The following is a 27,579-nucleotide window of genomic DNA, read 5'->3' on the forward strand; positions in this document are numbered from 1 at the left end:
GATGCAGGAGCGTGCCTCCTATTTATCCACAGAAATAGGCACAGATTTGTACATATAAATACATACACACACATACACTTGTGTGTGTGTGTGTGTGTGCGTGTGTGCACACGCTTGCATATAACTCCATTCTGTCTACCTCAAGGCAGTGTTTTTAGCCCTTCTGGTGTGAGAAATCACGAAGGGTTTTTGCTCTGTGTGTTTCTGTATGCGCACGCATGCACACACACATCTACCACAAAATCTGAATCGAGAACAGTCCCTTGGAAGCTCTAAGGGGTACCTAAGCTAGAGAAGAGACGAGGACCAAGGAAATCAAATCACGTAATCCTGCCACGTTCCTGGAGCTGCCCAGAAGAATGTCTGGCATCCAGGCTGGCTCCCAGGTCAGCCACTCTTGGGCTGTGTGATCCTGCACCAGTCACCTTCTCCCTGGCCCTGGTCTTCTGTTTCTGCACTAGGAAGAAGCTGGCCTGGGTGGCCCCATGCTCCAAGGCCACCTTTGACACAAGCCCTTTCTGCCCCTCCCCCTACTCTTCCAGCACTGACCTTAGGTGTAATTATTGATGTACATGCTATCTCTCTCAAGGACAAGGACTGTGTGTGCTTTACCCCTGCGTCTCCAGAGCCTCACCTGGCGCCTACGACTCCATAAACACTTTTCTGCTGCACACCCACAAAGCTAACCTACCTTGGGCACCAGGTACTGCTCATCGGTACAGGCCAGGACGCAGGCCTCGGCCCGGCCGAGCTCGCTCTGGGGGAAATGGGCGTTCATCTCGTCTCCATCGAAGTCGGCGTTGTATGCCTTGCAGTTGGCATAGTGGAGGCGCAGGACTTTCTCCGAAGGCAGGATTCTGGCTCGGTGGGCCTGGATGGAGGGTCTGTGCAGGGTGGGCTGCCGGTTCAGCAGGAGAACGTCCCCGTTCTTCACGTGACGACACACCTGAGAGGAATACCGAAGAACGTGACAGGGACAGGGTGAGGCCTGCTGGCACCTGTGGCTCAAGAAGGTAAACGCAGCATACGGGTTGTGGGGAGAATGTCCCCTGCGGCACACGTCCTGCTGAACGGATTTCCGTAAACTAGAATGATTGGTCCTCTTTTAATTTCAGTGTGTGTTTTAGAATGTTGCTGTTGTCCGGTCATTTCAGCCTTGTCCACCTCTTCATAAAGTCACACATGCATGTGACCGTCCACATGTGCACTCACAAGTTTTTCCTGATTCCCCATGCCCCTCCCCCCAAGCTCCCACAAGACCACCCAGCCCTTCCATGGTGCCTTCTGGAATGCCTGTTCCATAGGCAACAAACTTCCCTTCAACCTAAATCTTTTCCTCTCTCACTCCTTCCATCTGCTAGCTCTTACTGAAACCCAGTTCCTCCCCTTAGACAGCCTCCTTGGCCTCCGTTTCCAGTACTGGCCACACCCTCATTCCCCTCAAGCTGACTGGTCAGGAAGAGGGACTGGAAGGTTCCTTGCCTACTGCCAGGTCCAGGTTCTGCCCCTTCCTCCAGCGCTCAGTTACCTCTCTTCTGATGAGGTTCGTGCTATTCCTATCTACCACCTAATCAAAATCCTGGTAGCTGTTGCCTCCAGAGCCCAAGGGCAGCCCCCTTCCTTCCTCAATGAGTCTGTACCTGACTTTTCATTTTTCTCACCTCTCCAACTCCTGCCTTCATACTAGGGGACTTCAACAAACACACTGAATCTCCCTCAAATACCTTAACCGCTCAGGTCCGCGACCTACCCGCCTCCCATCAGCTACTCCTCCACCCAGAGAGAAGAGCCTACAGGGGAGTGGATGAGGAGAGGGTAAAGGCTGAAAAGGAAAGAAAAGGAAGGAGGATGGGAGAGACATGGGCTTATTGCAGGCAGTGAGGAAGCTACTGATAGATAGGGACAGACTGAAGATGAGTTTAAGAATTGGAATGATAAGCGTGGAGCAAGGTACTGGAGAGGATGGGATGGAATGGGATTCCTTGTACACATGGAGAGACCAGCCTTGGCAAGGACGCCTCATTACATGGCAGAAAACATCTGGGTGAAGTGATGTAAGGAGGAGGGGAGAAGAGGGAGCTCTCAGCAAGCGGTCTCAAATTTTTCAGTGACACTGGGGCAAGATATTCAGTTGAAAAGGTATAGGCTGGGCAGGGAGAGCTTTTGTTTCTTCCCTTCCTGAGGGCAAGTCCCCAGGATAAGATTTAGGGATCAGAATACAGAGCGAGAGGCACTGCTTCTGAGCAACTAGGACCAACTAGGACAACTGAAACGTGGGCAGTCGAGTTCAGTGGATATAGGGCAGTGCCCACAGACAGTTTTCTTTGGTCCAGAGAGGCTGGGGCACACAATAGCTTTTTTTCTGTGCCTGATTCAATTTTTCTTGGTTATTTTCAGCCTCAGAAGCCAACAGGCAGCTCTGAAAATCACCTTCAATAAAGGTCAGCCCTCTGTGCTCCCTGGAACTCACCCATGTGAATGACATAATTAGCTAAAAATGTCCAGGTTTCCTAGGAGACTTGGACTCCACAAATTCCCATGAGCCCTGGCCAGGGCTTTGGAAGCTCAAGTGCGTCACTCGGCCTGAAGTGACCTAGAAGGTCTGGGTTCTTAGCTTCTCAGGAGAGAAATGCTCAGTACTATGGCCCGAAACCATAAAATCTAAGCACAGGCCAGCATCTTGCTTTCATGGAAACAGAGATAGAATCACAGCTAAACAAACACTAGGCAGCTGGGAATTACAATGGGAAAACCCACAGGCCAAATGGGCCTGCAGCTATAAAGCCCAACAGGAGTTAGAGATCAACAGGGCAAAGGTCAAAGTGCTCACAGGCTCCAGTGGCTGACCATCTGTGATGGGTCATGGGTGAAGAGGTGATGGGCCACTTTTCCCGTTGTTTCCCAAATTCCATTCCATTCCAAATTCTGCCTATGCAAAGGAACTACCCCCACCAACCCCAGCATCAGAAGCCGCCATCCCTCCCAGCCTCCCCACTTAACGTCACTGATCCCCCCAAATCTTTAACCAGCTAACCCCTCCCACTCTGCTCTATCCAGGGACCTGCATACGGCAAAGAGAGAGGGATTAGGACGGTATAAGCCTTCCCAGGTGAGTAAATGTGGAGAAAACCTCTCAAACTTAAAGAGTCCTAGAGAGTGGTCTGAGCAGTGGTGTCAAGCTCAAACAGAAATGGATCCTTGCTGGCCACAGACACTTAGAAAACCACAAATTAACATTATCTGTGTTATGTTGTATTTTTCTTTACTTTGTTCAACGCCTCCCAATGATATTTAAGTCTGGTTACTCCATACTGGGGAGATGCAAGTCTAACAGCTCTGGCCTCAAGCACTGAGATTACAGAGGTTACAAAGGTCACATAGCCTTGAATTCAGGCTTTCTTGAGTCTGAAGCCAACTCTCCACCTTCTAGGCCATGCTGCCTTTTACATTTTGTAGTTGTTTTTCAGTCCTTTCAGTCATGCCTGACTCTTCGTGACCCTTTTGGGGTTTTCTTGGCAAAGACTCTGGAATGGTTTGCCATTTCCTTCACCAGCTCATTTTACAGGTGAGGAAACTGAGGCAAACAGGGTGAAGTGACTTGCCCAGGGCCACACAGCTAGGAAGTGTCTGAGGCCAGATCTGAACTCAGGTCCTCCTGACCCCAGGCCCAGCTCTCTATCAACTGCACCACCTAGTGCCCTATATGCCTTTCACATAGAAGGAACTTAATACATACCTGGTGAACTGAATTGAACTGAACAGCTCCTGCCGGCCACACAGGGCCCCTCCATCCCCATCCATGTCCATCTGGCCTCTCCAAGACAAGTACAGCACACCCCCTAACCTGCCCCACTCCCACTCTTCACTTTCAGTTCAATTCAACAAGCATCTGTTAAGCGCCTACCACACAGGAGGCCCTAGGCTCAGTGCCGGATACACAAAACCAAGAAGCAGACTGCCTCTGTCCTCACGAAGCTCTCATCCTCTGTTCCAGCACTCTCCCCACAGCCTCCCTTATAGCTGAGCTCACTCCTCCCTCTAAGCCAGACATTCTTAAACTGGGCATCTGTGAGCTTCTTCCTTCTTTCTTAATATTCTGATAACTGTGTTTAATACACTCTGTTTCCTTTGTAACCCAATGTATTTCATCTTCTGTTTGTAAGTATTTACTGAGTTCCCACAGCATGCCCAGACAGGACTGTCAAGTGCCAAGCGTTACGGCGGTCCTGATCACAAGGGAGGCAGGAGACCAGAAAAGGCAAAGAATGTGGATGGTTCTAGAAAACTGGATGGAAGAGGTGGCACTGGAAGCTAGATATGTTTACATCTATTTTCTCTCCTCCCCCACCCCACCTCCTGTACTGAGTGTAAAAAGCACAGTTCTCCTCTACCCCACAGATAACAGAGAGCTCCCCACACAGCAACATGGCCAGGGAAAGAAAAACCAAAGACAATACTGGTGTTTCAGCAGCAGCCTGCCAGGATGACGAAAACCCTGCAATTGAGTGGGGGCCTAAGGAAAGAGGTGGTGTGTTAGCATACTAAACTCAGATGGTACTTACAACTTTTGCTCCTTGGGGCTTGGGGGCGCCAGTGGCAGGGGTGAGGAGCTGCTTGGCCACAGCTTCCCTCTGGGTCACGTCAGTGGCGCTGAGAGCTGTGCGGCTACCATCCTCATTGATGACCATTGAGGCTCCAGGGTGCACATTGGGGCCGTTGATAACTGCTTGCCTCAGCTCCTGGACGTTCCAAGGAGTCACTGGTTGAGGGTAGGTCAGTTTTGTGGCAAACACCTGAAAATAGATACAAGACTTATGGCATGGGAAGGGAAGCTAAAAATCTTTCTTTACCTGTTCCCATCCCCCTTGGCACCTTAGCACTTAGCAGTTTGCACAGCACATTTTTTTCAAACCAGACCTGTTATTTTATTAGTACAGGGAACATCTAGTTGAGGAAACTCCCTACACAATACAAATTAAAGGCACCCTGGAGTAGTGGATGGAGTGGTGAACTTGGAGTGAGGAAGACCTGGGTTCAATTCCTACCTCAGACACTTACTGGCTGTGACCCTCTTGGTGCACAACAGATGCTAATCTGCATGGGCTGAATTCTTCATTCTAGCAAAGAAGTCACAGGTCTGGTCCAAAGACAATAATCACCCCATGTGCCTAGTATCCTCAGGCTGGCAAGGTGCTTCATATACACAACTGCACTGGCACACCACCACAACTCTGAGGGAGCTACTGCAGGGAGAGTCATAGGAGGAAACAGGGGCTCAGAGATGAAGTGACTTGCCTGTAGTCACAGAGCCAGCATGGGCCTGATGTGGAATGTGACACGAGGCCTCCTTGACTACACCTCCAGCGCCTTACCCACGATCCCACACAAGACGTGGCACCACACCTGTCCTCTGTGATGCTCAGCATCGTTCAAGTCCCTGGGGGGGCTGCTGCTGAGCTGGCTGGGGCTGGCTCAAAGTCAAGGCCCTGCTCCAGAGAGCCACAGACCAGACTCAGGGACGGATCTCTGTGGCTCTGGACTGTCTCCTTATTCAACTGTCTGACTTTCTCCTACAGAGGATGCCTTCCCCCAGGGGTCTGGCTGGCATGGGGCCACGAATTCTCTGGCTTAACTCTCCCACGTTTCCCCTGTGGAGCCTAAGCATCCTCTGGAGAGATGAAGGAGTTGGCATCCAAGAGGCAATCTGAGGGCTTCAGCTCTGCTAATTAGCAGCACTCCACAAATCCCAGAGAGAAAAACAGGGGAGAAAGGAAATAAAGCTCTCCACAGAGGGAATTAAACTGTCATCTCATTAGTGACCCAGAGGTACAGTGAAACCAAAGTCCAATGGCAGGTGGCGCTTAATGACTGATGGCACTAACTCGACAAAGCACCGCTGAATAGAGAGCTAGCAGAAAGACAAAGCGGGTGACCAGACCCCCTAGGGCAGCTCCTGGGGAGGAGCTGAGGGGCCACTCCCTTGTGCCTGCCTCTGGGCCTCTCTGGCACAGCACAGAGCACGAGGAGCTGCCTTGGGAGTTAAGGTGATCTGGGTTCAAATCCTATCTGTGGCATTTCCTACCTATGGGCCCCTGGGTAAATCCCTTAACCTCCCTGGGTCTCTGTTTCCACATCTGTAAAATGGCGGGGGTGGGGGGGGTAGACTAGATGGCTTCTCGGGTCCCCCTGGGACCTTTGGCAGGTCATGTATCTGTTTCTTTATCTGTAAAATAATGGAGTTCAACTAGGGAATGAGCTACGCAGCCTAGGGCAAGTGACTGCATCAACGTGGCCTTCCCATGGTAAGACAGGAGGCTTGGAACAGGTGACCTCAAGGACCCCTTCCAGCTCTGCCCTCCAGGACCTGGGAAAGAACTGGGCCCGAGGCTTGGCCCCAGTGACTGACACTCCTGACCCCGCCAAGCTCACAGGGTCACTGTGAAGGCCAGATGAAGGAAAAGAGGGAACCCAAAGCATCACCACTGGAAGCACTCGCCCTCTGGACAGGGGCAGCATCACATGCTTGGTGCAGATAAGGACATGTATTTGTGAAGCACCTACAATGACCAGAAGCCAGAAACACAAAGAAAGAAGGGAGAAGTACACAATCACACCGGTTCTTTCCAGCTGGACCATGGGGCATCTGGACTGTGGCAGCAAAGTGAATAATAATAATAACGTATTTACAGAGAGCGTCGAAGTTTGCAAAGCTTCTCACAAACACAATCTCATCTGAGTGTAATCATCCCATGAGGGAGCTATGAGTGCCCCCATTTTACGTATGACAAAGGCTCAGAGGTGAGGAAGATCACCTTCTGACTCCCAAGCCTATACGCCATCCACCAGAGGCGAAGCAGGGCAGGCCGCCACAGGTGGCTCTGACCTCTTTTTAGCAATGTGAAGGGAAGTGTGGGCAGGTATGCTCTAGGAGACAGTGATGGACTGTGGGAAAGAAGGAGTTAAGAGGGACACACTTGTCATAACCAGACAAAAAGTCCTTGGACGAGGACCACCTGCGCAGAAGTGAGCAGACAGACTTCCGTGGCCTACTGAGGCCCGCCCTCCCAGACCCTCTGCACACAACTCCCGCTCCCTGGCTCACAGCAGCCCTGCAGCCCCCTTGACTCACCATGGGGATCCCAATTTCATTGGTATTGATGTACATGTCTGGGCAGATGACTGAGCGAGCAGCATAGTCAACACGCTTCCCCATCATGTGCTTCCGAAACAAGCCTTCCTTCTTCTCCAAGATCTTTTGTGGTAAGGGAAACAAAGAAAACAGATGAGGCTCGGGCAGCTGTCTCACTGCATGCGGGCCTACGTGGGCTCCACATCCCTGCCACTCACCTGTCGGATGCCAGGGTACTTCTCCATCATTAACTTGTCCATATCGCTGTCAAACACAATATTGACATGGCTCTGAAGGCGGATCCAAATGCCATAAAGCTTCTCTGTGAGAGACTGGCCTGGAATCATGGCAAGAAAGGAGCGGTCCACTGGAACAGAAGACCCTGTCTCCTGGGGGGAAACATTAAAGAGAGCAAGTGGGACCACAAGCCTGAGCCCCCCTAAGTCGGAGGACCTGACCCTCCCTTTCCCCCAAATGTTAGGAGTCACAGCGCGCCCCAGACTGTTCCAAAGCTTCTAGGACGTTTCCAGCTTGCTTTGACTTAAGGCCTTAAACACTGACTTGAACAAAGTTGGCCTCCTAATGTTAAAGTGAAGATGAGAGATGAATAAAATTTTAGAAAAGTTAGATATGCTAGACCTCTGGAAAAAAAAATGAATGGAAACAGAAAGGAGTATACCTTTTATTCACCTCTACATGGCACCTTCACAAAAACTGACCATGTGGCATAAAAACCACACAGCCGAATGAAGAAAAGCAGAAATATTAAATGCATCCTTTTCAGACCATAATGCAATAAAAATTATATTCAATAAAAGACCGTGAAAACACAGATTAAAAACTAATTGGAAACTAAATAATCTAATCCTAAAGAATGAGTGGGTCAAAGAACAAATCACAGAAACAATCAATAATTTCGTTAAAGAGAATGACAATAATGAGAACATACGAAAATTTACGGGATGCAGCCAAAGCAGTACTTAGCACTTTAAACATTTACATTAATAAAACACTGGAAGAAGAGATCAATGAATTGGGCGTGCAACTAAAAAAACGAGAAAAAGAAGAGATGAAAAATCCCCAATTAAACACTAAATTGGAAATCCTAAAAAAACTAAAAGTGATTAATAAATTGAAAGCAAAAAACCACTGAGCTAATAATTAAAAGCTGGAGCTAGTTTTAATGAAGAAAAAAATAACACAGATAAACCACTGGTTAATTTAAATTTTTTTTAAAAAAGAAAGAAAACCAAATGACCATATCAAAAATGAAAAGGGTGAACTGCCAAACAATGAAGATGAAATTAAAGCAATTAGGAGCTACTTTATATGCCAATTGTATGCTAATAAATCTGACAATCTAGGTGAAACGGATGAATACTAACAAAAATATAAACTGCCCAGATTAACAAAAAAGGAAATAGAATACTTAAGTAACACCATCTTGGAAAAAGAAACTGAACAAGCCATCAATGAGCTCGCTAAGAAAAACTCTTCAGGACCAGATGGATTCACAAGTGAATTCTACCAGACATTTAAAGAACAATTAATTCCAATATTATATAAACTATTTGGAAAAACAGGTGAAAAAGGAGTCCTACCAAATTCCTTTTATGATACAAATTATGCTGATACCTAAACCAGGAAGAGCAAAAACAGAGAAAGAAAACTATAGACCAATTTCCCTAATGAATACTGATGTAAAAATTTTAAATAAAATACAAGCAAGGAGATTACAGCCACGTACCACAAAGCTCATACAGGATGACCAGGGGAGATTTATACCAAGAATGCAGGGCTGGTTTAATATTAGGAAAACTATCAGCATAATCGACCACACCAATAACAAAACCAACAAAAATCATATGATTTATCAAGAGAAGCAGAAAAATCTTCTGACAAAATACAACACCCATTCCTATTAAAAACACTAGAAAGCGGAAGAATAAATGGAGTTTCCCTCAAAATGGTAAGTGGTGTCTATCTAAAACCATCAGCCAGCATTATCTGTAATGGGGATAAGCTAGAAGTCTTCCCAGTAAAATCAAGGGTGAAACAAGGATGCCTATTATCACCACCATTATTCAATACTGTTCTGAAAGAAATTGAAGGAATTAGAACAGGCAGTGAGGAAATTACACTATCACTCTTTGCAGACATGATAGTATACTGAGAGAATCTTAAAGAACAACTAAATAACTAGCTGATATAATTAACAAATTCAGCAAAGTTGTAGGATACAAAATAAACCCACACAAATGATCAGCATTTCTATATATTACCAACAAAGTTCTGCAGCAAGAGACAGAGAAATTCCATTTAAAATAACTGTATAAAACATTTGGGAGTCTACTGCTCCCTGACACTACCCAAGCACTACTACTGCCCAAGACAGACCCAGCAGCTACATGAATACAAATAAAGTCAGATCGGAACATTGGGAAAAACACTAATCACTCCTGGGTAGGCTAAGCCAATAAAACGACAACGACAATTCTAAATTAATCTAATTATTCAGTGTCATACCAAACTCCCAAGAAAAAAATAACAAAATTCATCTGGAAGAACAAAAGGTCAAGGATATCCAGGGAATTCATGGAAAAAAAATGTGGAGGAAGGTGGCCTAGCTGTACTAAATCTCAAACTTTATTTTAAAGAGGTAATCATCAAAACAATCTGATGCTGGCCAAGAAACAGAGTGGTAGATCAGTGGAAAAGATTAGGTCCATAATACAGAGGAGTAAAAGACCACAGTAATCCAATGTTTAATAAACCCAAAGATTCAAGTTTTTGGGACAAGAACTCACTATTTGACAAAAATTGCTGAGATAACCAGAAAACAGTTTGACAAAAACCAGGTATACAACGTCTCACACCATATACCAAAATAAGGTCAAAACAGATAAATGATTTAGGTGTAAAGGGTGATATAAGTAAATCAGGGGCGCATACAAAAATGTCCCTGTCAGATTTATGGTAAGGGAAGAGTTTGTGACTAAATAAGAGAAGGACAGCATTATGGGAAGTAAAACAGATAATTTTGGTTACATGAAATTAGAAAGTTCTTTGCCTAAACAAAACAAATGCAGCCAAAATTAGAAGGAAAGCAGGAAATTCAGAAAACAGTTTCACAGCAGACTTCTCTGAGAAAGACCTCACTTCTCAAATATATAGGGAACTGAGCCAAGTTTATAAAAATAAGAATTGTTCCCCAGCTGATAAATGGTTAAAGGATATGAAGAGGCAGTTTTCAGAAGCAGAAATAACAGCTACCTACAGTCACATGAAAAAATGCTCTAAATCACCTTTGACTAGAGAAACGTTCACATCTATCAAATAGGCTGACACGACAGAAATGGAAAATGATAAATGCTGGAGGGGATGTAGAAAAATCAGGACACTAATGCATTGTTGGTGGAGTTGCGAACTACCCTCAACCATTCTGGAGCACAATTTGGAACTGGGCTATAAAACTGTGCAAACTCTTTGACCCAGCAATACTACTACTAGGTCTGTATCCCAAAGAGATCAAAGAAAAGGGAAAAGGACTTCTTTGTGCAAAAACATTTATAGCAACCCTTTTTGTGGTGGCAAAGAATTAGAAATTGAAGGGATGCCCATCCATTGGGGAGTGGCTGAACAGGTTGTGGTATATGATTATGAAGGAATGCTATTTTGCTATAAGAAATGACAAGCAGGATGCTTTCAGGAAAACCAAAGGAAGACTTCAAAGAACTCATGCAAAGTGAAATAGCAGAACCAGAACTATTACACTGTAACATCAGTATTTTTAAGGATGATAAACTGTGAAAGATTTAGTTGTTCTAATCATGATAATGATCCAAGACAATTCCAAAGGATCCCTGATGAAAAAATCTCCAGAGAACTGATGAGCTCTGAATGCAAACTGAAGCATACTTTTTTAAACTTTATTCTTATTTTATTTTGTTTGGTTTTCTTCTGCAACATGGCTAATACAGAAATGTTTTGTATGACTTCACATGTATAATCAACATCAAATTGCCTTTTCAAGGGAGGGAGGGACTAGAGGGAAGAAGAGAATTTGGAACTCAAAATTTCAAAAAATTATTGTTAAAAAATTTTTACATGTAATTGAGAAATGCTTAACAAAATGAAAATGATTTTAAAAAAAACTTTGAGTTCAAATTCTGCCTCAGATGCTTACTAGCTCTGTGAACTGGGAGTCCATGAAGATTGGGAGCTCCCTGAGAGCAGGGCTGGTTTTCTTAGCTTTGGTTTAGCTCGTTTGTGTATCTCCACTGCTTCTCAATGTATCTAGTACATAGCAGGCACTTAACGAATGATAGCTATCTGACCTTGGGCAAGTCACTTAACCTCTATTTGTCTCATTTTCCTCAACTCTGAAATGAGTATAACAGTACCTACCTCCCAGACCTGTCCTGAGGATCAAATGAGATCTTATTTGGAAAGTGTTTTGCAAACCTTAAAGCTCTCTTCAACAGCTAGCTGTGATCATTATATGCTCTCAGATGTGGCGCCAGTACCAGCTGATTTTGCTTAAGCGCTTTTTACTAGTTACAAGGGAAGGCTCAGCAGGGGTAGGGAGGGAGACATCCAGAAATGACTGATCTGAGAACAGACGCTTCGCTTTTACCAACCTAATCAAGCAAAGATAAAGACAGGCAGCCTGAAAAAAAATACAAAAATAAAGAATGATTCTGATCCAAACCTGGGGAATCAGAGAAAGCTTCAGTCTAGGAAGGAACCTAAGGATATGCAGGAAGGGAGTCTCTAAGGGAGTAAATACAAATGTGTGCATTAAGGTAGGAAAGTGCCACTTGTCTTTGGGCCATCCCCCCATCTCTTACATGTACTACCTGTGTGACCTTGGACAGGTCACTGAAAGAACCAAGCAAAGCGATCTGTGAGGCTCCTTTGGCTCCTCATCTAATAACGTGAACGCTGTGAGGATGCACCGAGGTCTGCCTGACGGCAAAGCCCAGGCAGCTGCTGTGTGAAGGCCAAGGCTTATTAAAAGGGGCTTCATCCATCTGAGCAGCATCTCAGCTCCTCCCACAGCCCTTCAGACAGGAGTTCAACCACATGCTGTCCTACAGCACCACCTAGTGATGCCAGGAGGAAAAGCTGGCCATTTGGGTGGGTGGGGGGGAGGGGCAGAGCCGGACTGTGGCAGAGGTGAGCAGAGTCACTTGATGAAATACGGAGGGAGGCAGAACCTCAGAATCTGAGGGACAGGGGAGAGTAAGAACTGGGACCTCATTAGTGGAGGCCTAGACATCCAGGAGCAAGTGAAAGGATTATTTACTCAATCAGCAAGCATCCATTAAGCACCTCCTGTCTTCACTGGGGAGAGTCCATGGGGCTTTGTAGGGGAAGAGAGGGTCACAGCAAAGGTCTGAGAATCCCCTGTCTACCCGGAATAATGTTAGTGTGCCATTTGTTTTCTGGACAGAACCTGTGACTCGATAAGTATGTGGGGGGAGGGGGCCTCCCAGGGAAGAATTCCTTCTACCAATGCAGATGATACAATTTGGTCACAGACAATTTAAGAGGTTAAGTGACTTGTCCAGGGTCCCACAGCCTGTATATCTTAGAGGCAGCACTTGAACCCAGTACACAAGTGCACCATTCCTCTATCTAAAAGGGAAGGGATATGGGGCTGGGGGGGGTGGTGTCTAGTTAGTGAAGGTGCTAAGAACCTTAATAGTGAGGGGAGCAGAACAGGCAAAGCGAGGCCTCAACCAGTGACGGGCAACAGCAACTACAATAGCACGAATACCCCCTCCCCCCAATTACGGACGGAGCTGAGATGGGGGGAGGGACCTGAAGAGGAGAAGACCCTTGGGTACAACAGGGCTGCTCTACCCTTGCCAGACAGAGGGAGGACCCTTGTCCTCGACCCTTCTGGGAAAGAGGCTGCAGGGACTGGGCACACTGTCCTGGAGAATCTTCCCTGGCGCTTTCTGTGCCCGTCACTGCCACGTCACTGAAACGCTCGTCGTGGGCAGGGGAAAGCCGGCCTTGTCAAGGCCGGGGAGATGCAGCATCTAATCTAAGTGACACTAAGGAGAGAGGGTTTGGCTTTTTTTTAATATCACTCTAAAATGATTTGTCACCAGACTTTAGCCAAATGAAAAGGCTGCTACAGAAACAGCAATGTCTTTTGCTTCTGTCTTCCCTACCAAAGGGGATGCTCTTCAGACAGGGAAAGCTAGAACAAAATGGATTAACAGGGAACTAAAACCTATCGTAACTGAGGACATGCTGAGAACACACCCTAGCAGCCATCCTCAGTGATTTCAAGTCACCAGCCTGAAAGAATTAGAAACAGATGATTGCTGAAACATTGTACGACCTCTAAAAAAACAGAAATGCTAACAGACTAGAGATGGACAAATCTCATAAAATTTTCAAAAAGGGGAATGAAGAGAATTACTCAAAGTGTAAGCCAATGAACTTGATTTCACTTCAAAGCAAAATTCTAGAACATAAAAAATAAAGTACTGATTTATGAGCATTCAGAAAAAGAAACAATGATGACAAGGAGGGGTCGTAGGCACACCAAGACAAAGAACCAGAATATGTTTATCAATAAGCTCTGGACAACGTCTCACATGATGGCCTTCTGGGTAAGATGGAGAGACACAGGCTAAGGCTGATGGCATCAGAACTGGTCAAATGACCAGATCCAACAAGTCAAAATTAACAGGTGGACGTCCACCTCTGTCAAAGGAGCCCCAAGCTGTCGGTCACTGTGCATTTTCACCAGTGACCCAGACGAAGGCACAGATGAAAAGCTCAAGTTTTTCAAACCTACAAACGCTGAGGGGGACCCACAACTCCACCAGAGACCAGAACAACGGGTAGACTCTAAGATGAAATTAAACAGTAGACATAAAGTCTGACATTTGCAAAAGTCAGAATGAAGGAGAGGCTGCTAGACAACAGGTGGTATTTCACAGGCTGATTAGACTATAAACTCAACGAGCTGAAAGCGTGAGGTGACCACCATCCCCGAAAACCTCGTGTGATCTTCACACCACTAGGTCATGGACCAGGGCAGGAATGCCTTCCACCAAGGTGGATCGCAGCCCATCAGAGATGGAAGGGACTAGCTCCAGGACCCTCAGGCAGCTAATGTCAGGGCCTCCTCATTCCACATTCAGCCCTCTTTCCCTTAAGCCTTGCTGCCTTTCCCAAGGCCACGCTAAGAGAAACCCAGGGTTGAAACCAGAAGAGGGGACGGTCTGGCTGCCGTCTGTGCTGGGAAACCACGTCTGGAGAACCTTGCTGCATTGTGGGAGTCACATCTCGGGAAGGACAGCAGCCTGTCCAAAGCAGGGTGGCCAGGACCAGCAGCAGCCTGAGCAATGGAAAGAGGGAGTGAGGCTCAGCTTCAAGAATGACAGAGGCTGCCCTTGAACTAGAACAGGCTTGTTCGGCTTGGCCCAAAGGACAGAACCTGGAAGCAGTGGCTGTGTTACCAAAAACCACTGTCATCTCAAAAGAAGAAAAACCGCCAAAAGCAGAACGTGCTAGGTGTGCTCTGCCAGCCTCGGCCAAGGCCTGGCCCGTGCCTGATCAACACCTGTGGATGAGCTGATGCATCCCCCTAGGGCAAGGCAGCGGAGGCATCACATGGACCTGACCTTCCTTAAGGCACCGAGGTGATGGGCTCCACCTAGTAGTGAGCCGGGGTCATAACAAATAAAATCCTTCAGAACACTTCACTTCACAGAAATGTGGTACCAGTTTGGCTACTGCTTACATCACTACTGAAAGGTCTCAAGGATCACCTAATCCAGGAGTTCTTAGCCTGGGATCCACACACCTTCCCTCCCTTAAGGGTCCATGGATACATTTGAGAGGGCCTGTGAACTTGGATGGAAAAAAAAATGAAATAAATTTTAAACATCAAGAATTGCATCTTTATTTTCACTAACTTCTAACTAAAATTCAGCATTTCCTTCAACTAAGAATTTTTTTTTTATTCTGAAAAGGCGTCTGTAGGCTTCTCCAGACTGCCAAAGGGACCCAGACTGATCCAAGTCCCAGTCTAATCTGGCCCCTAATTTTCTAGATGAGGCCATCTACCACCATGACCATACTGCTAACAATGGCCCTGGAGGGGAAAAAGATCATCACGTACAAAAAAGTCCCTAGCAGTGCTATTCATCGTAGCCAAATGGTTGAAATTGCATGGACCTGTAATATTTGGTGAATAGGTGCTGAATGAAATGGAATAGGATTGTAGCATAAGAAACGATAAACTTGGAGAATGCCCAGAAACATGGGAAAACTTGTATGAAATGATGCAGAACAGAGGGAAAGAAACACTGACTCTAGGTTGAGGGGCCTTGGTTCAGATCCCAGCCCTGATGTTTACTAATTGTGTGTGACCTTGGGCAAGTCACTCACCATCCTCCCCCACCCCAGGCTTCAGTTTCCTCATCTGTAAAATTAGAAGTTTGGACTAGATGGCTTCTAAGGTTCCTTCCAGCTCCAAACTTTGGTTGCTATGGCAGCATAAATGGACACAGTGATATACAACACAGCATAAACAATAAAATGGACAAACAGAAAATGTACTCCACGGGGACCCACCTAACCAGGATGCCCTCACTAAGACTACCTTGGTAAGAGAAAATAAAATTAAAATTAAAAAATAACAATAAAAAAAATTAAAATTTTTAAAAAGTCTATGAAAACCCCACGTCTGCTTTTGTGTACACTCACAATCTTTCTCGTGTTAACGTGAATATTTGTGTTTGCTGAGAGATGCTGAGCCTAATTTTTTAAGGAAAAAAATAAGCTGATAACATTTGATCCTGCCGACAGACCCTCAGCCTCCAGAAGAGGATCAGATTTTTGGCCACAGAAAGTGATGAAGCCAAGGCAAGGACCGCATTTTAGCCGAACCTGGTACCTCCCTAGGGCTGAGTCCAGCGTTCTGTGAAGGAAATGGGAAGGAGGGAAGGGAGGGAGAAAGGAAGGAGAGAGGGAGGGAGGTCAGGATTCAAACACAGGTAACCAGATGTCCAGCGGAGGGATGGGTTTTTACCATATCGTGTTGATTTACGTTACAAGAAAACAACATTAGAAAGCTGTCAAAATTTTTTTTTTAAAATTGGAGGACTGTCATTTCATTTGTAAAATGAAGGGTTAGACAAGATGATCCCAACAGATCAAATGATAGTGAATGTAAACAAGTTTCAGACTTTCACCTGTGATATAAATGTTAGCTGCTTTTAGTATTATTATATTCTCATGCAATGCAAAATCCCTGATCATATGACCAATGGTAAAGAGATTTCCAAATAGCGAACTCTCACTGAATTCAGAAAAGAAATTCCTAATTATTCACTATTGATCAGAGAAATGCAAATCAAAAAACTCTGAGGTACCACATCACACCTATCAGATTGGCCAACACGACAAAACAGGAAAATAATAAATGCTGGAGAAGATGTGGGAAAATTGGAATACTAATGCATTGTTGGTGGAGTTGTGAATTGATCCAAATATTCTGGAGAGCAACTTGGAACTATGCCAAAAGGGCTATAAAAATTTGCATACTCTTTGATCCTGCAAATAGATCTTCTAGGGTTATAACCCAAAGAGATCATAAAAATGGGAAAAGGACCCACATGTACAAAAATATTTAGAGCAGCTCTTTCTGTGGGGGCAAAGAAGTAGAAATTGAGGGGATGACCATCAACTGGGGAATGGCTGAACAAGTTGTGGTATATGAATTAATGGAATACTACTGTGCTATAAGAAATGATGAGCAGGCAGACTTCAGAAAAACCTGGAAAGACTTGTATGGACTAATGCTGAGTGAAATGAGCAGAACCAGGAGTAGGCTGTACACAGTAATAGCCACATTGTGCGATGACTGACTTTGATAGACTTAGCCCCTCTCAGCAATGCAAGGATTTAAGACAACTCCAGAAGTCTCAGGATGGAAAATGCCATCCACATCCAAAGAAAGAACTATGGAGTTCAAATGCAGATCAAAGCAGACTATTTGCTTTTTTTTTTTAAGTTTTGTTTTGCTTTGTTTCCTCTTTCTGATGGTTCTTCCTATTGGTTCTAATTCTTCTTTACAACACGACTAATATGAAAATATGTTTAATAGGCATGTATATGTAGAGCCCATATCAGATTGCATGCCATCTTGGGGAGGAAAGTGGGAAGGGAGGGGGAGAAAATTTAAAACTCAAAAGCTTATAGAAATGATTGCTGAAAACTAAAAATAAATTAATTAAATTAAAAAAAAAATTCCTAATTACTAAAATGACTGAAATGGCCTAAATGAACTCATCTTTTCATATGATTATTGTGGAAGGAAAACTCCATGGCCTCGGACCCCAAGATCCCATTGCTGAGCACGTACTTCCTCAAGGAGGCCAAAGACAGAAGGTCCCACATACCCGGAAATACACTTCACAGCAAGCACTTTTTGAACTGGAAATAAAACGGATGACATCAAGTGAGAAGCTACAAACTGTGGCACGTGAATGCCATGGAACATTACTGTATATGAAGAGAAATGTTCAGGAAACATGGAAAAACTCACATGGACTAGCTCAGAAACAAACAGGTCCAGGAAAACAACAGCCATGATGGGAATGGAGAGAACCACAAAGCGAAAATGAATGCCAGGAACACGGAGGCAGGTCCAAGGGAGCCTCCCTCCTTTCCTGGCCTAAACACAGGGGCTGTTTTTGTTGTCTCTTTCTTTTTCATTCTTTGCTACAAAAGATGACTTTCTGGGAATGAAGGTGATATAAGAACAAAAGATACCAGTTAAGTGTTCTGGGTTTTTTTTTCCCAAGGAAAAGTCAGTTGGTATTCTCCCCAAGCTCATGCAGGGCAAAGAGGTGGCCCAGCCCCAGGGTCAGGGACAATGTGGGATTTAAAATGCGCCCAATTATCCATACACCAGGTCATTATGGGGATGCAGAGCCAGAAAAATCCTTCCAGAAGACTCTAGACTAAACCCTGATTCTATAGGTTGAGCAGAACGTGGCTCGCCTTGACCGGCCCCTATGACTCTGCATAGATGCTCAATGAACATCAGCCCAAATGAGCTGAGCAGAACTAGAACCCCAGCCTAGAGCAAGAATCTTTCCACTAGCAACCATGTCTAACTCAAGGCTTGGCTCTCAGGTGCAAGGTCTCCAAAGAGCTAAACAAGCAAAATTCAGGTCAGTTCCAGAGAATGCCCGACACCTTTTTCACTGAACAATCAGCTTTTCTGTCTCAACAATTCCCCAGCCCAGCCCCAGGTTGGTGGTGAACGTAGGCACTGTCACGGTACCTCTGGGGAGCCGTTCTGAATCTCCTTCCCTGTCACTGCCACCCCCTCACTCGGCAGGGCCTGTTCTTGGGCCATCAGAGCCAGAAGCTTTCGGATCAGAACCACATCCTTCAAAACAGCCTGCAAGTTCACCGTCTGGCCGTTGGTATACATCTGGTCCCCGAGGCGGTTGACTGGGCGATACCTACAATGCAACACAAAGAAGAAAAGCAGAAACTTCCCTCTCACCTCTGTTACTAAAAAAGCAACTGCAGCCTCCCGCCCCCACACACACCTCCAAATGATCAAGAAGGAGTAATCGAGTCTAGAATGGAAGAATCCTTTACTTGAATTCTCTACTGACTTGGTGGAGCATCCTCGGGAAGGGCCTGCCCCCACACCTGAGTCATACATCCCTCCCCCCAAGTGATATGGCATCACCCAACTCGTCTTCCACGCCGTCACAGAATTAGTGTTACCTGGAAGGCGGTACCACCACAAGATCCAAAAAGAAGATATTGGGATTGAATTTGGACTCTGCACCAGTATCCTCTACTCCAGAGAAAAGGCAGTTCAGAAAGAAACCTGTGATTGAAAGCAAGTAAACTTAGTAAATCAAACAGAAGAACACCAAAATGAAAAGAACACTCAATAATTTCTACATAGGAGCCAAAGGAGAAAGAAGACTCATTAATGGTGGTTAATGAGCTTAATGGCCACAGAGTTAATCTCCCTGTTGTAACAGAAGGAAAGCTATCTAAATCAAATGATCAATGTGAACTCACAACAAGCAAAGAGGAAATAAAAAGAGCCATCAGAAACTACTGTAAAATTTACACAGCAACAAAACTAAGAATTCAAAGCAAGTTGATAAGTAGTCCACAAAAATGCAAAATACAACTAACAACAGACTTTACATTAACTTCAGAAAAAAAAAAAAGCAAATGGGGGGCAGCTAGGTGGCGCAGTGGATAGAGCACCAACCCTGGATTCAGGAGGACCTGAGTTCAAATCTGGCCTCAGACACATAACACTTACTAGCTGGGTGATCCTGGGCAAGTCACTTAACCCCATTGCCCAATCAAAAAAAAGCAAAAAACAAACCATAAAGTGACAAATTAAAAAAAAAACCCGAGATCAGACAGATTTATAAGTGAATTCTGTTAGACAGTTAAAGAGCGATGATGCCTATGCCACAAAAATTATTCTCCAGAAGAGAGACTAAAAGCATTTACCAAAACTTCTTTTTTGGGTTCTGCTACCCAAACAAGGGAGAGACAAAACAGAAAAAGAAAACTATAGTCCAATTATACTAATTCATATTAACATGAAAATTTTAAGTAAAATCATCACAAGGAGACTACAGCAATATAGCCAGAAAATAATTCAGTATAATCAAGTTGGATTCACATGAGGAATACAAGAATAGCTCAACAGCAGGGTTAGCATAAGCAACATAAACAAGATATCAAAACCAGAAAACTATTTTCAGCAAATGCAGAAAATTCTTTGACAATACCCAAAATCCATTTATATTTTTGAATCCTAAAAACGTCTATTTGATCTAATGTGTACAAGAGCTCTGAACTGGAAGTCTAATGATTAAAGAGCAAAAGACCGGAGGAGTGTTTAAAACTGGAAACGTTCTATTCAATCAAGGCACCTTTCATGTACCACTTTTGTCTACCTTAGGTGATACTTCTGAGAGTTAGACATGACCTTATATATCACCTAGTCCAATTCTCAATTTAAAATGAGGAAACTGAGGCCCAGAGATTGGAAGTGACTTGATCAAGGTCACACAGTGACAGCTAGGATTTGAACTCGGGAATTCTCTCAGTCTAAATCCAATGCTCTCACCCTGAACTGCCAATTAAAAGGCTTTCATCTCTTCTGCTTTTTTATTTTCCCTTTGCTTTCATACTGGCACCATTCATTAGCTGGTTCTACAAAAACATATCAAGGGAAATTCTGTTAAGGAGGCACAGGAAGAATAAATGATAAGCCAAACTACATCATAGCAAGGTTTTACAGTTTCAACAGGTCCCCAGGTATGAACTGCTGCAGAACTGACAAATGATTGGGTAAGGGCACTGTTACATCATGCAAGGCATGCATTCATCTCTATATATTTTATATTTCTGCATTTTTAATAGCCAACCACCAATGACTCGTCTATAAGCACTCTTCCCAGAGTAGCGGGAAGAGCGGCATACTATAAGTCAGTAGACCTGAGTTCCAAACCCAGCTCTGACTCTCACTGGCTATTTCATAGACAAGTCATTTAACTTCTATAGGCCTTGTTTCTCCCACCAATGAAATGGGAATAATAACATTTGCACAAACTACCTCAGAGTGACGTTGTGAGAAAAGGACTTCTCAAGGAGCTCGAGAAATCTGAGGTGCTATAGAGAGCACAGCCTCCCAGAACACAGTGAGCCAGCTAGTTTGGCCTGCTCTGACCAGACCACAGATGCTACCTACCCAAAGTATAAAAATCCCAACTTGTACAAGGAATCTCTTAGGCAGCTACAGAAAATCATGCAGCACAAAACTGTTCTAAACAGCATGTTCTGCGCGGGCATGGCATTCAACTTTTCAGGAACATAATGATTGTGTAAACGGTCAGCTCCAGGTGACCCGACATGAGGGACAGACCTCAGTGGAGGACAGCAACACTCACGGATAAATAAACGAGCAAGAGAGTGCAGAAACTTAAGACTCCTCAGGTAGAGTACGTTACCTTCATTCTCCCAAAGGGCCAAGACATGTTCTCGGGCAGTGCTGGGGGTCAAGTAGCCCCTTTTCCCCAAATGGGCTTCATCGATTTCTGGGGCTGGGAAGAGAAAACCAAAAACAAATGATACAATCAGGGCAAGGAAGTCTAGGGATGACAAGCCCTGACCTTTCTCTTTGGGTGTGGCGCCTCCCTCCTCATCTCAAGCACACCTTTGCGGTTGGGCTGTTCACAGGCTCAATCCTTCAAACACACTCTACCAGTGGCTCCCCAGCCGACGGCCCCTGGGCAATTCCCAAGGGGTCCATCTCATTAAATGACTCAAGACAATACAAAGCAAATGTACTTCTGTAGACTGAACAGATCTCATTCCATACATATCACACAAACAGGCAAAGGTACCAAAAAGGATGGCACTTACAGTCCCTTTGTCCATAATAAACAGATATTGCTAATAAGGCTGCACTAAACACCTGACTGAAACTCTCTCGTTTCCCGTTGTTTTCTTTATCAAGGAAACAAGGGCTCTCTCCTGCCCCTTCTTCGTCCACATCAGTGACTTCCCAGTTTCAGATGGACGTGCCAGGATGTGGCTCCCAGAGAAATGCCCCCCCAGCCTCCTGCCAGTGAGGCACGCTTCCCTCCTCTTGTCACCAAAGCCAACATCAGAAACTGATGAGAGTTTATCAGTGAAGAGACATCACCACCTTTGCTACTGAGCCCTAACAACTAGGGGAGTTTTCCATTTGACTCACAGCTGAAACCTTGTGTGTGTCATCACCCCAACAGAACGTGAGGTCCCTGAGAGCAGGGACAATCCAACTTCACCATCTGTATCCCTCACGCTTACTATGGTGCTTGGCACATCTTAAGTGCTCAATGAAAGCTTTCTCCACAGATAAAGGTGACTTAGGGATCAGACATCGGCCCGTGGGTCTTTATTCTGCTTAACCATCCTTTTTCAGGACAGAGAGGGCTCTGCAACGGTGAGCAGGGTCACCGGCAAGTGAGGTCAGCTCACACACCTCAGACCAGGGAAGAGCAGATGTTGAACCTGAGGGACTGTTAAAAGGTACAGTTAAAGCTTCCTGCATCCAGAGACCTGTGAAGTCCACCCCATGGCCAAGGATTGTGCTGGGGGTGTCTCGATGGGGACGACAGAGTCCAAAGGCTTCGGTACTGGTTCGTTAGATCTTACACATGCATACACTCGTGCTCATGCACACTTCGGTAAGAGGGAGGTAGAGCAGGGGGTGCAGACTATGATTTTGGTACTTCTTCCCCAGCCCATGCAGGTAACACTGCCCCATGATTTAACAGGCTGATCCCACAGCCTTCCCACCTCATGATCATTCTCCTACGCCTCTACCGTGAAATCTTCTCCTGGGCCTAGGTCCAATGTACCGTCTTGTTGCTCAGGGCCCTAAGAGGCAATTTGGGTGGGGTCACTGACCCAGGATGTGTCTGAGCTGGGATCTGACCCCAGAGATCCACATTCTCTGTCCACCCACCGCTTCCTCACAAAAAAAACCCCAAAAAACAAACAAATCAAAAAAACCAAGAGAGTCTGAAAACTGTGATGGATATTCCTTCACTCTCTAGCCAGAAACATAGTGCAAAGGAGGCAGGAGAATGGGCAGAAACGTGTGTGAGGAAAGGCATCTGTGATACAGAAGGACTCTGAACACTGCTAAGAAGCCAGTGAAAAGGGCAGACAATGCACAAAGTAAGAGCATGTATTTAGAGAGCGACTTAAGGCTGGCAAAGCTCTCTGACAGTGATTTCTTCTGATCCTAGATCCACAGCTGGCACAGACCTCTCCGTGGTCTTCAGGCCCATCCCCTCATTTTATGGATGAGGGGAGTGAGGTGACCTTGACAAGCAGCAGAGGTAGCATCTGAACCCAGGTCCTCTAACCCAGAGCCAGTTCCCTTTGCCCTAGAGTATACTGCTCCCCTTTATTATCAGATGGTACTTGGAAAAGGTCCAACAGTACCCCGATTATCAAGTTCACAGAGCTGTATGTTCTTTGCCACACTTTTGGGAAGAGAGCACTCACTCACCCATCTACGGGGGAAAGGAAGTGTGCAGTAAGCACATGCACAGATGACAGGCACGGGCTTGGTGAGAGGGATGGTTCTGGCTGGAAGTGAAGAGGAAACCGAGGAGATAACAGGGACCTCAGTCAACAGACACACTCAATGTGCCCCCACTGGACAGTGAGGAGGGGTGAAAGGAGCTCCCATCTCGGGAGAAAGGAAACCTGAATTTGAATGCTACCTCCACTTCCTAGCTGGGTACCACGACCAAGTGTGATAACCTGTCTGGGCCTCAGGTCTCTCCCCTGTAAAAGGGAGAGGGTACCTGTCCTCTTTACTTGCCAGGGCTGTGAGAGTGCTACTGAAATAGGCTATCCTCCTTCTCAGCTGCCGCCGCCGTTCAGCTCCTCATACAAGGCCCATAAAAGCTGCATGCTCTGACTGAACTCTTTGAGCCCACACAACCCAGAGCTACAGAAGGCAGGTTTCACTTGAAGGATAAGGACAAGTTTGCTAATGCTTGGAGTTGTCCAAAAATAAAAGAGACTAAACAGAATGTTCCATCACTGGGGAGCATCATGAGGAAGCTGGGTGTCACTGCAGGTGGGCACACTCCAGACAAGACTGTGCTTTCGGTCACAGCTGGATGTAACTGATTCGAGGTTCCTGCCAGCTCAGGGACACCTGGGGTCCATCTTAAAATTCTCAACTGTGAGACTGTCCAAACACCAGCTCCTTCAGGGAGATGAACCCCCTCCTCCAGAGCAGCCGGCGCCTCACCTGCCGTCTTCTTGGCCTTGTCCTCTTCCCCGCTGGCCTTTTTGTGAACCACAGCAGGGTAGGTGACAGTCAGTTTGCTGTTGTGCTCCTTGCGAACCACTGACTTCCCAGTTCTGGAGAGAAAAAAGGAGAGCATTTCAATGCCAGGCCAGGAAGAGGTTTACAACTGTGCAGACAACTGGCTGCCAGGCCACTTACTTGCAATGGGGGCATCTCTTAGAAGCCATATGTGCCTTCCAAAAGTGGGCAATCAGCTTGCTCTTACTCTCACAAACATTCTTCACCTGAAACACACAAAGGACTTTGAAAAGAGCCCTTTCTGAATACCTCCTGCCGGCTTCGTTCTAGAGTGTCAGGCCCTCGGGCACAGGGCCGAGCCTCAGGGAGCCGCACTGCCTCACCTGTGAGCCCTGGGCTCCCAGCAGGTTGTTTTCCAGGATTACCCGAGTGTGCTGCTCTAATTCTTCCTGAATCTCATGGATGGAAGCATTAGGGTTTTCTTCTAGAAACTGAAAAATAAAAATTAGTGACCCCTGGCCCCCATGACAGGGCCCTTTCTACTACCCTTTCTACTACAAGCCTTCTAGAACAATCAATTACCATCTTTTTCCTTGGCCCCTCCAGACCAATGCAGCACAGTTGCTCACAAGAATGACCTTCTATACCATGTATGAGCACAGCTCAGCCAAACCCACAAGTCCCAGACTAAGGCAAATTTGAGAAGTGCAGAAGGATGTCAAGGGCTCTGTGCTGGGCCTGTCTCTAGTGTCTGAAGAAGGGATGAAGTAAAAGCCTCACAGGCTTATCTATGAACCAAGGGTCCAACCACAAAAGAGAAAAGCCCCACAGGCCTCCTTTGGTCTAGGGAGGGGCCACAAATCTCAACTTTCTTTGAAGCATCAGTTGGGACATGAACAGGCAACATTTCAAAAGTCTTGACGGAAAACCAAATGAAAGCAGGAAGGGTCTTTGTTCTACTTTGGCAGTCTGGTATTTACACACCCATGAGCCACTTCCCATTCAAAGCTGAACCATCCTTTACTGATACATTGGCAAACCCAAAGATGCGAGACAAACATGTTCCCATTTTCCTCCAGACCCGACCCCCTTCCCTTTCCCCAAAGGGTATCCCCGTGGCCTCTGCTCCTTCTCTAGCCCAGATTTTCCTCTGACCTCCAGGACAGCCACACATCACCTACCCTGTTCAAGGTACTCTCAAGTTCATAGACACCCTGAAGTGCCCCAACCTCGAGGACCCGCAGCTGGCAGTAGAGGAGGTGAACCACAGGCCGGGGACAAGTCAGCAGGTGGCAGTTGAGACAAGAGCCCCGGATCAGCAGGTAGAGTTTCTGAAGAGAAGACAGAGAAGAATGCTGTTAATGGGCAAGGCCAAGGGTCCAAAGAAGCACTGAAGGGTTAGCAAACACTAAGGAGACATGCGATGCTCCTCTTTCCTCTGATCTACTGGGAGAACAGATCACTTCAAAGCTAACAGATATCACAGACCTGTAAGAAACACGGAGCACTGAAGACTTAGACGCACAAACCCAGACTTAATACTTGTTAATATCATTTATTACCATGACCGAGCTTGTCTCCAAAGAAAAGAGGAGATGGGTTCCTTCCCCCAGGAGGGAGGTAGGGGACTTTGGGTGTGGAGCGTGGCCTGTGCTGTCAGACTCAGTGGATGGGCTGATTGTTTTGCTGAACTGCCTTCTTTGATTTTGACTTTTACGAAGTACAGGTAGGGGATGGGGCAGGTGGGATCCACGGGGATATAAAAACAAAAGAGATGAATCTTTTAAAGCAAAGAGTGGATCATTCATTTAGAGGCAGAAAGTACATGCCAGGTACTTCCCTGAGTCCCATCTTCCTATCTTAGAGATGAGGTCACACAAGGACCAGAAAGAGGGTTCTGACCACCCTCCTCTTACTTTAAGTCCAGCATGGCTTTCATCATGCCCAGATGCCTCCCAATGGCATCAGAGTGAAAACCAAGGAGCCACAACTATATTATACCCAACGATGACAACCAAGGTTTGGCTGCAAAGGGAGACCTGACTCTGACTCCTGATTCAGACCCTTACTTGCTGGGTGACCCTAGGCCAGTCATTTAACCTGTTTACCTCAGCTTCCTCATTACCTCCCAGGGAAACTGTAAAGATCAGATGAGATAATGTACATCTAGCTCTTGGCAAACCTTAAAGTGCCACATCAACATTACTAGGACAGGACCTGGCTGGGAAGTGACTGGACCTGTGATTTCACGGGCATGTGGGGAACTCCCCGTGACGAGATTCTCTCTACCGATGCAGGACAGCACCTTCTCTACAACTCAGTCTTCAAGAGTGGCCTAGAACACTAACAGGCTAAGTGACCGGCCCAGAGTCAACTTGAAATCAGGGTCTGCTGGCTTCAAGGCCTGCCCTCAATCACCTCCTCCACGAGGCAACCTTCCCATGATGAGCAGGCTTCAGAAAAAGGAAAATGGCAGATCTAATCAAGATGTTCCCAATGTCGTTTGTGCCAGAACAAAACACAACCCTTCCTTCCACATGTTAATGACTCCAAGCAGACCATCAGCAAAGAAGGGGAAAAGGCCTCACGAAAAAGGGAAAGCCGGCAAATAGAGAACACCACCGGCTTCTCCAACTAGAGTTCTTGCTGCCCATTTGGCAGCCGAATAAAATCATGGAAGTTACCAAGGATGAAACACACTTTATGGGGTATCGGAATTTTAAGATGGAACCAGTCAACGAGCATTTGTCTAGAACCTACTATGAGCCAGGCATATACAAAGACAAAATAGGAACAGTCCCTGGCGCAGGACCCTACATTCTAATGGGGTAAAATGGAGGAGAACGGTGATCAGAAACAAGTCTCCTCCCTTCCTGTCTGCATGGACTGCTCAATCCCACAAGCCACATCTGCAGGAAGTCCTCTGAACAAAGACTGGGCTACAGATCAGCTGAAGCCATCTTCAATGCTATTTTTCCCAAGTGAATGGATTTAAACAAACTGACCATGAGTTGGAAATGGATGAGAATTAGCTAGTTTATAGACAAAGACCACAGCAAACTTGACTCCACTGAGGATCTGGCCCATCCCAAGAACCCAAAGATCTTTAGGCTCAGTCAAGCCCACTGGTCCATCGATGGCCCATCACCCATCCTGAGAGCAGAGCTGGGCATACGCACATCAAAGAGCAGAGGATTGTAGACCATCAGGGGGAGCTCAATGTGGCCCAGGTGCCCAGGGCAGCTGCCAAAGTCCTGCACGCAGGTAGAACATGCTTCTTTGGAGTCGGCTGGTCCCAGGGATAAATCATACAGACCGTTCACTGAGGGGTTCCCCACATTGTCCACGTATCGAGGGTTTGTGATGGATTTGACACTTAGTTTCCTGAAGAAAAGGAAAAACCAACATTTTCCAAGTCAGAGGTGATGTCCTATGCATGATTTGTAATACAGAATAAACTTAATTAATTGCTACATTGTGTAGATTAGCAGACCATCTGTAAGGGCCTGCTTTTAACCTCTCGCCCCCCCAAATGCATCCTCATGGGCAGATACACCTCATTTTAAGGAAA

General features: G+C 45.9%; 1 protein-coding gene across 1 annotated transcript in view; it reads right to left on the minus strand.

Moving 5' to 3' along the window:
* Positions 1 to 27,579, minus strand: part of POLR1A (RNA polymerase I subunit A) — an 87,844-nt gene that overhangs the window by 56,934 nt on the left and 3,331 nt on the right. The window contains exons 2-13 of the mRNA XM_020969477.2: positions 27,188 to 27,392; positions 25,190 to 25,339; positions 24,392 to 24,499; positions 24,189 to 24,274; positions 23,991 to 24,103; positions 21,178 to 21,270; positions 18,914 to 19,019; positions 18,456 to 18,639; positions 7,348 to 7,518; positions 7,130 to 7,252; positions 4,563 to 4,793; positions 692 to 946 (exon numbers count right to left, since the gene is read on the minus strand). Coding sequence (XP_020825136.1) covers positions 692 to 946; positions 4,563 to 4,793; positions 7,130 to 7,252; positions 7,348 to 7,518; positions 18,456 to 18,639; positions 18,914 to 19,019; positions 21,178 to 21,270; positions 23,991 to 24,103; positions 24,189 to 24,274; positions 24,392 to 24,499; positions 25,190 to 25,339; positions 27,188 to 27,392 — 1,825 coding nt within the window. The remainder of the gene's footprint in view (positions 1 to 691; positions 947 to 4,562; positions 4,794 to 7,129; positions 7,253 to 7,347; positions 7,519 to 18,455; positions 18,640 to 18,913; positions 19,020 to 21,177; positions 21,271 to 23,990; positions 24,104 to 24,188; positions 24,275 to 24,391; positions 24,500 to 25,189; positions 25,340 to 27,187; positions 27,393 to 27,579) is intronic.

Source organism: Phascolarctos cinereus, unplaced genomic scaffold (genome assembly GCF_003287225.1).
Source record: "Phascolarctos cinereus isolate Bilbo 61053 unplaced genomic scaffold, phaCin_HiC Scaffold_2;HRSCAF=192, whole genome shotgun sequence".
Lineage (NCBI taxonomy): Eukaryota > Metazoa > Chordata > Mammalia > Diprotodontia > Phascolarctidae > Phascolarctos > Phascolarctos cinereus.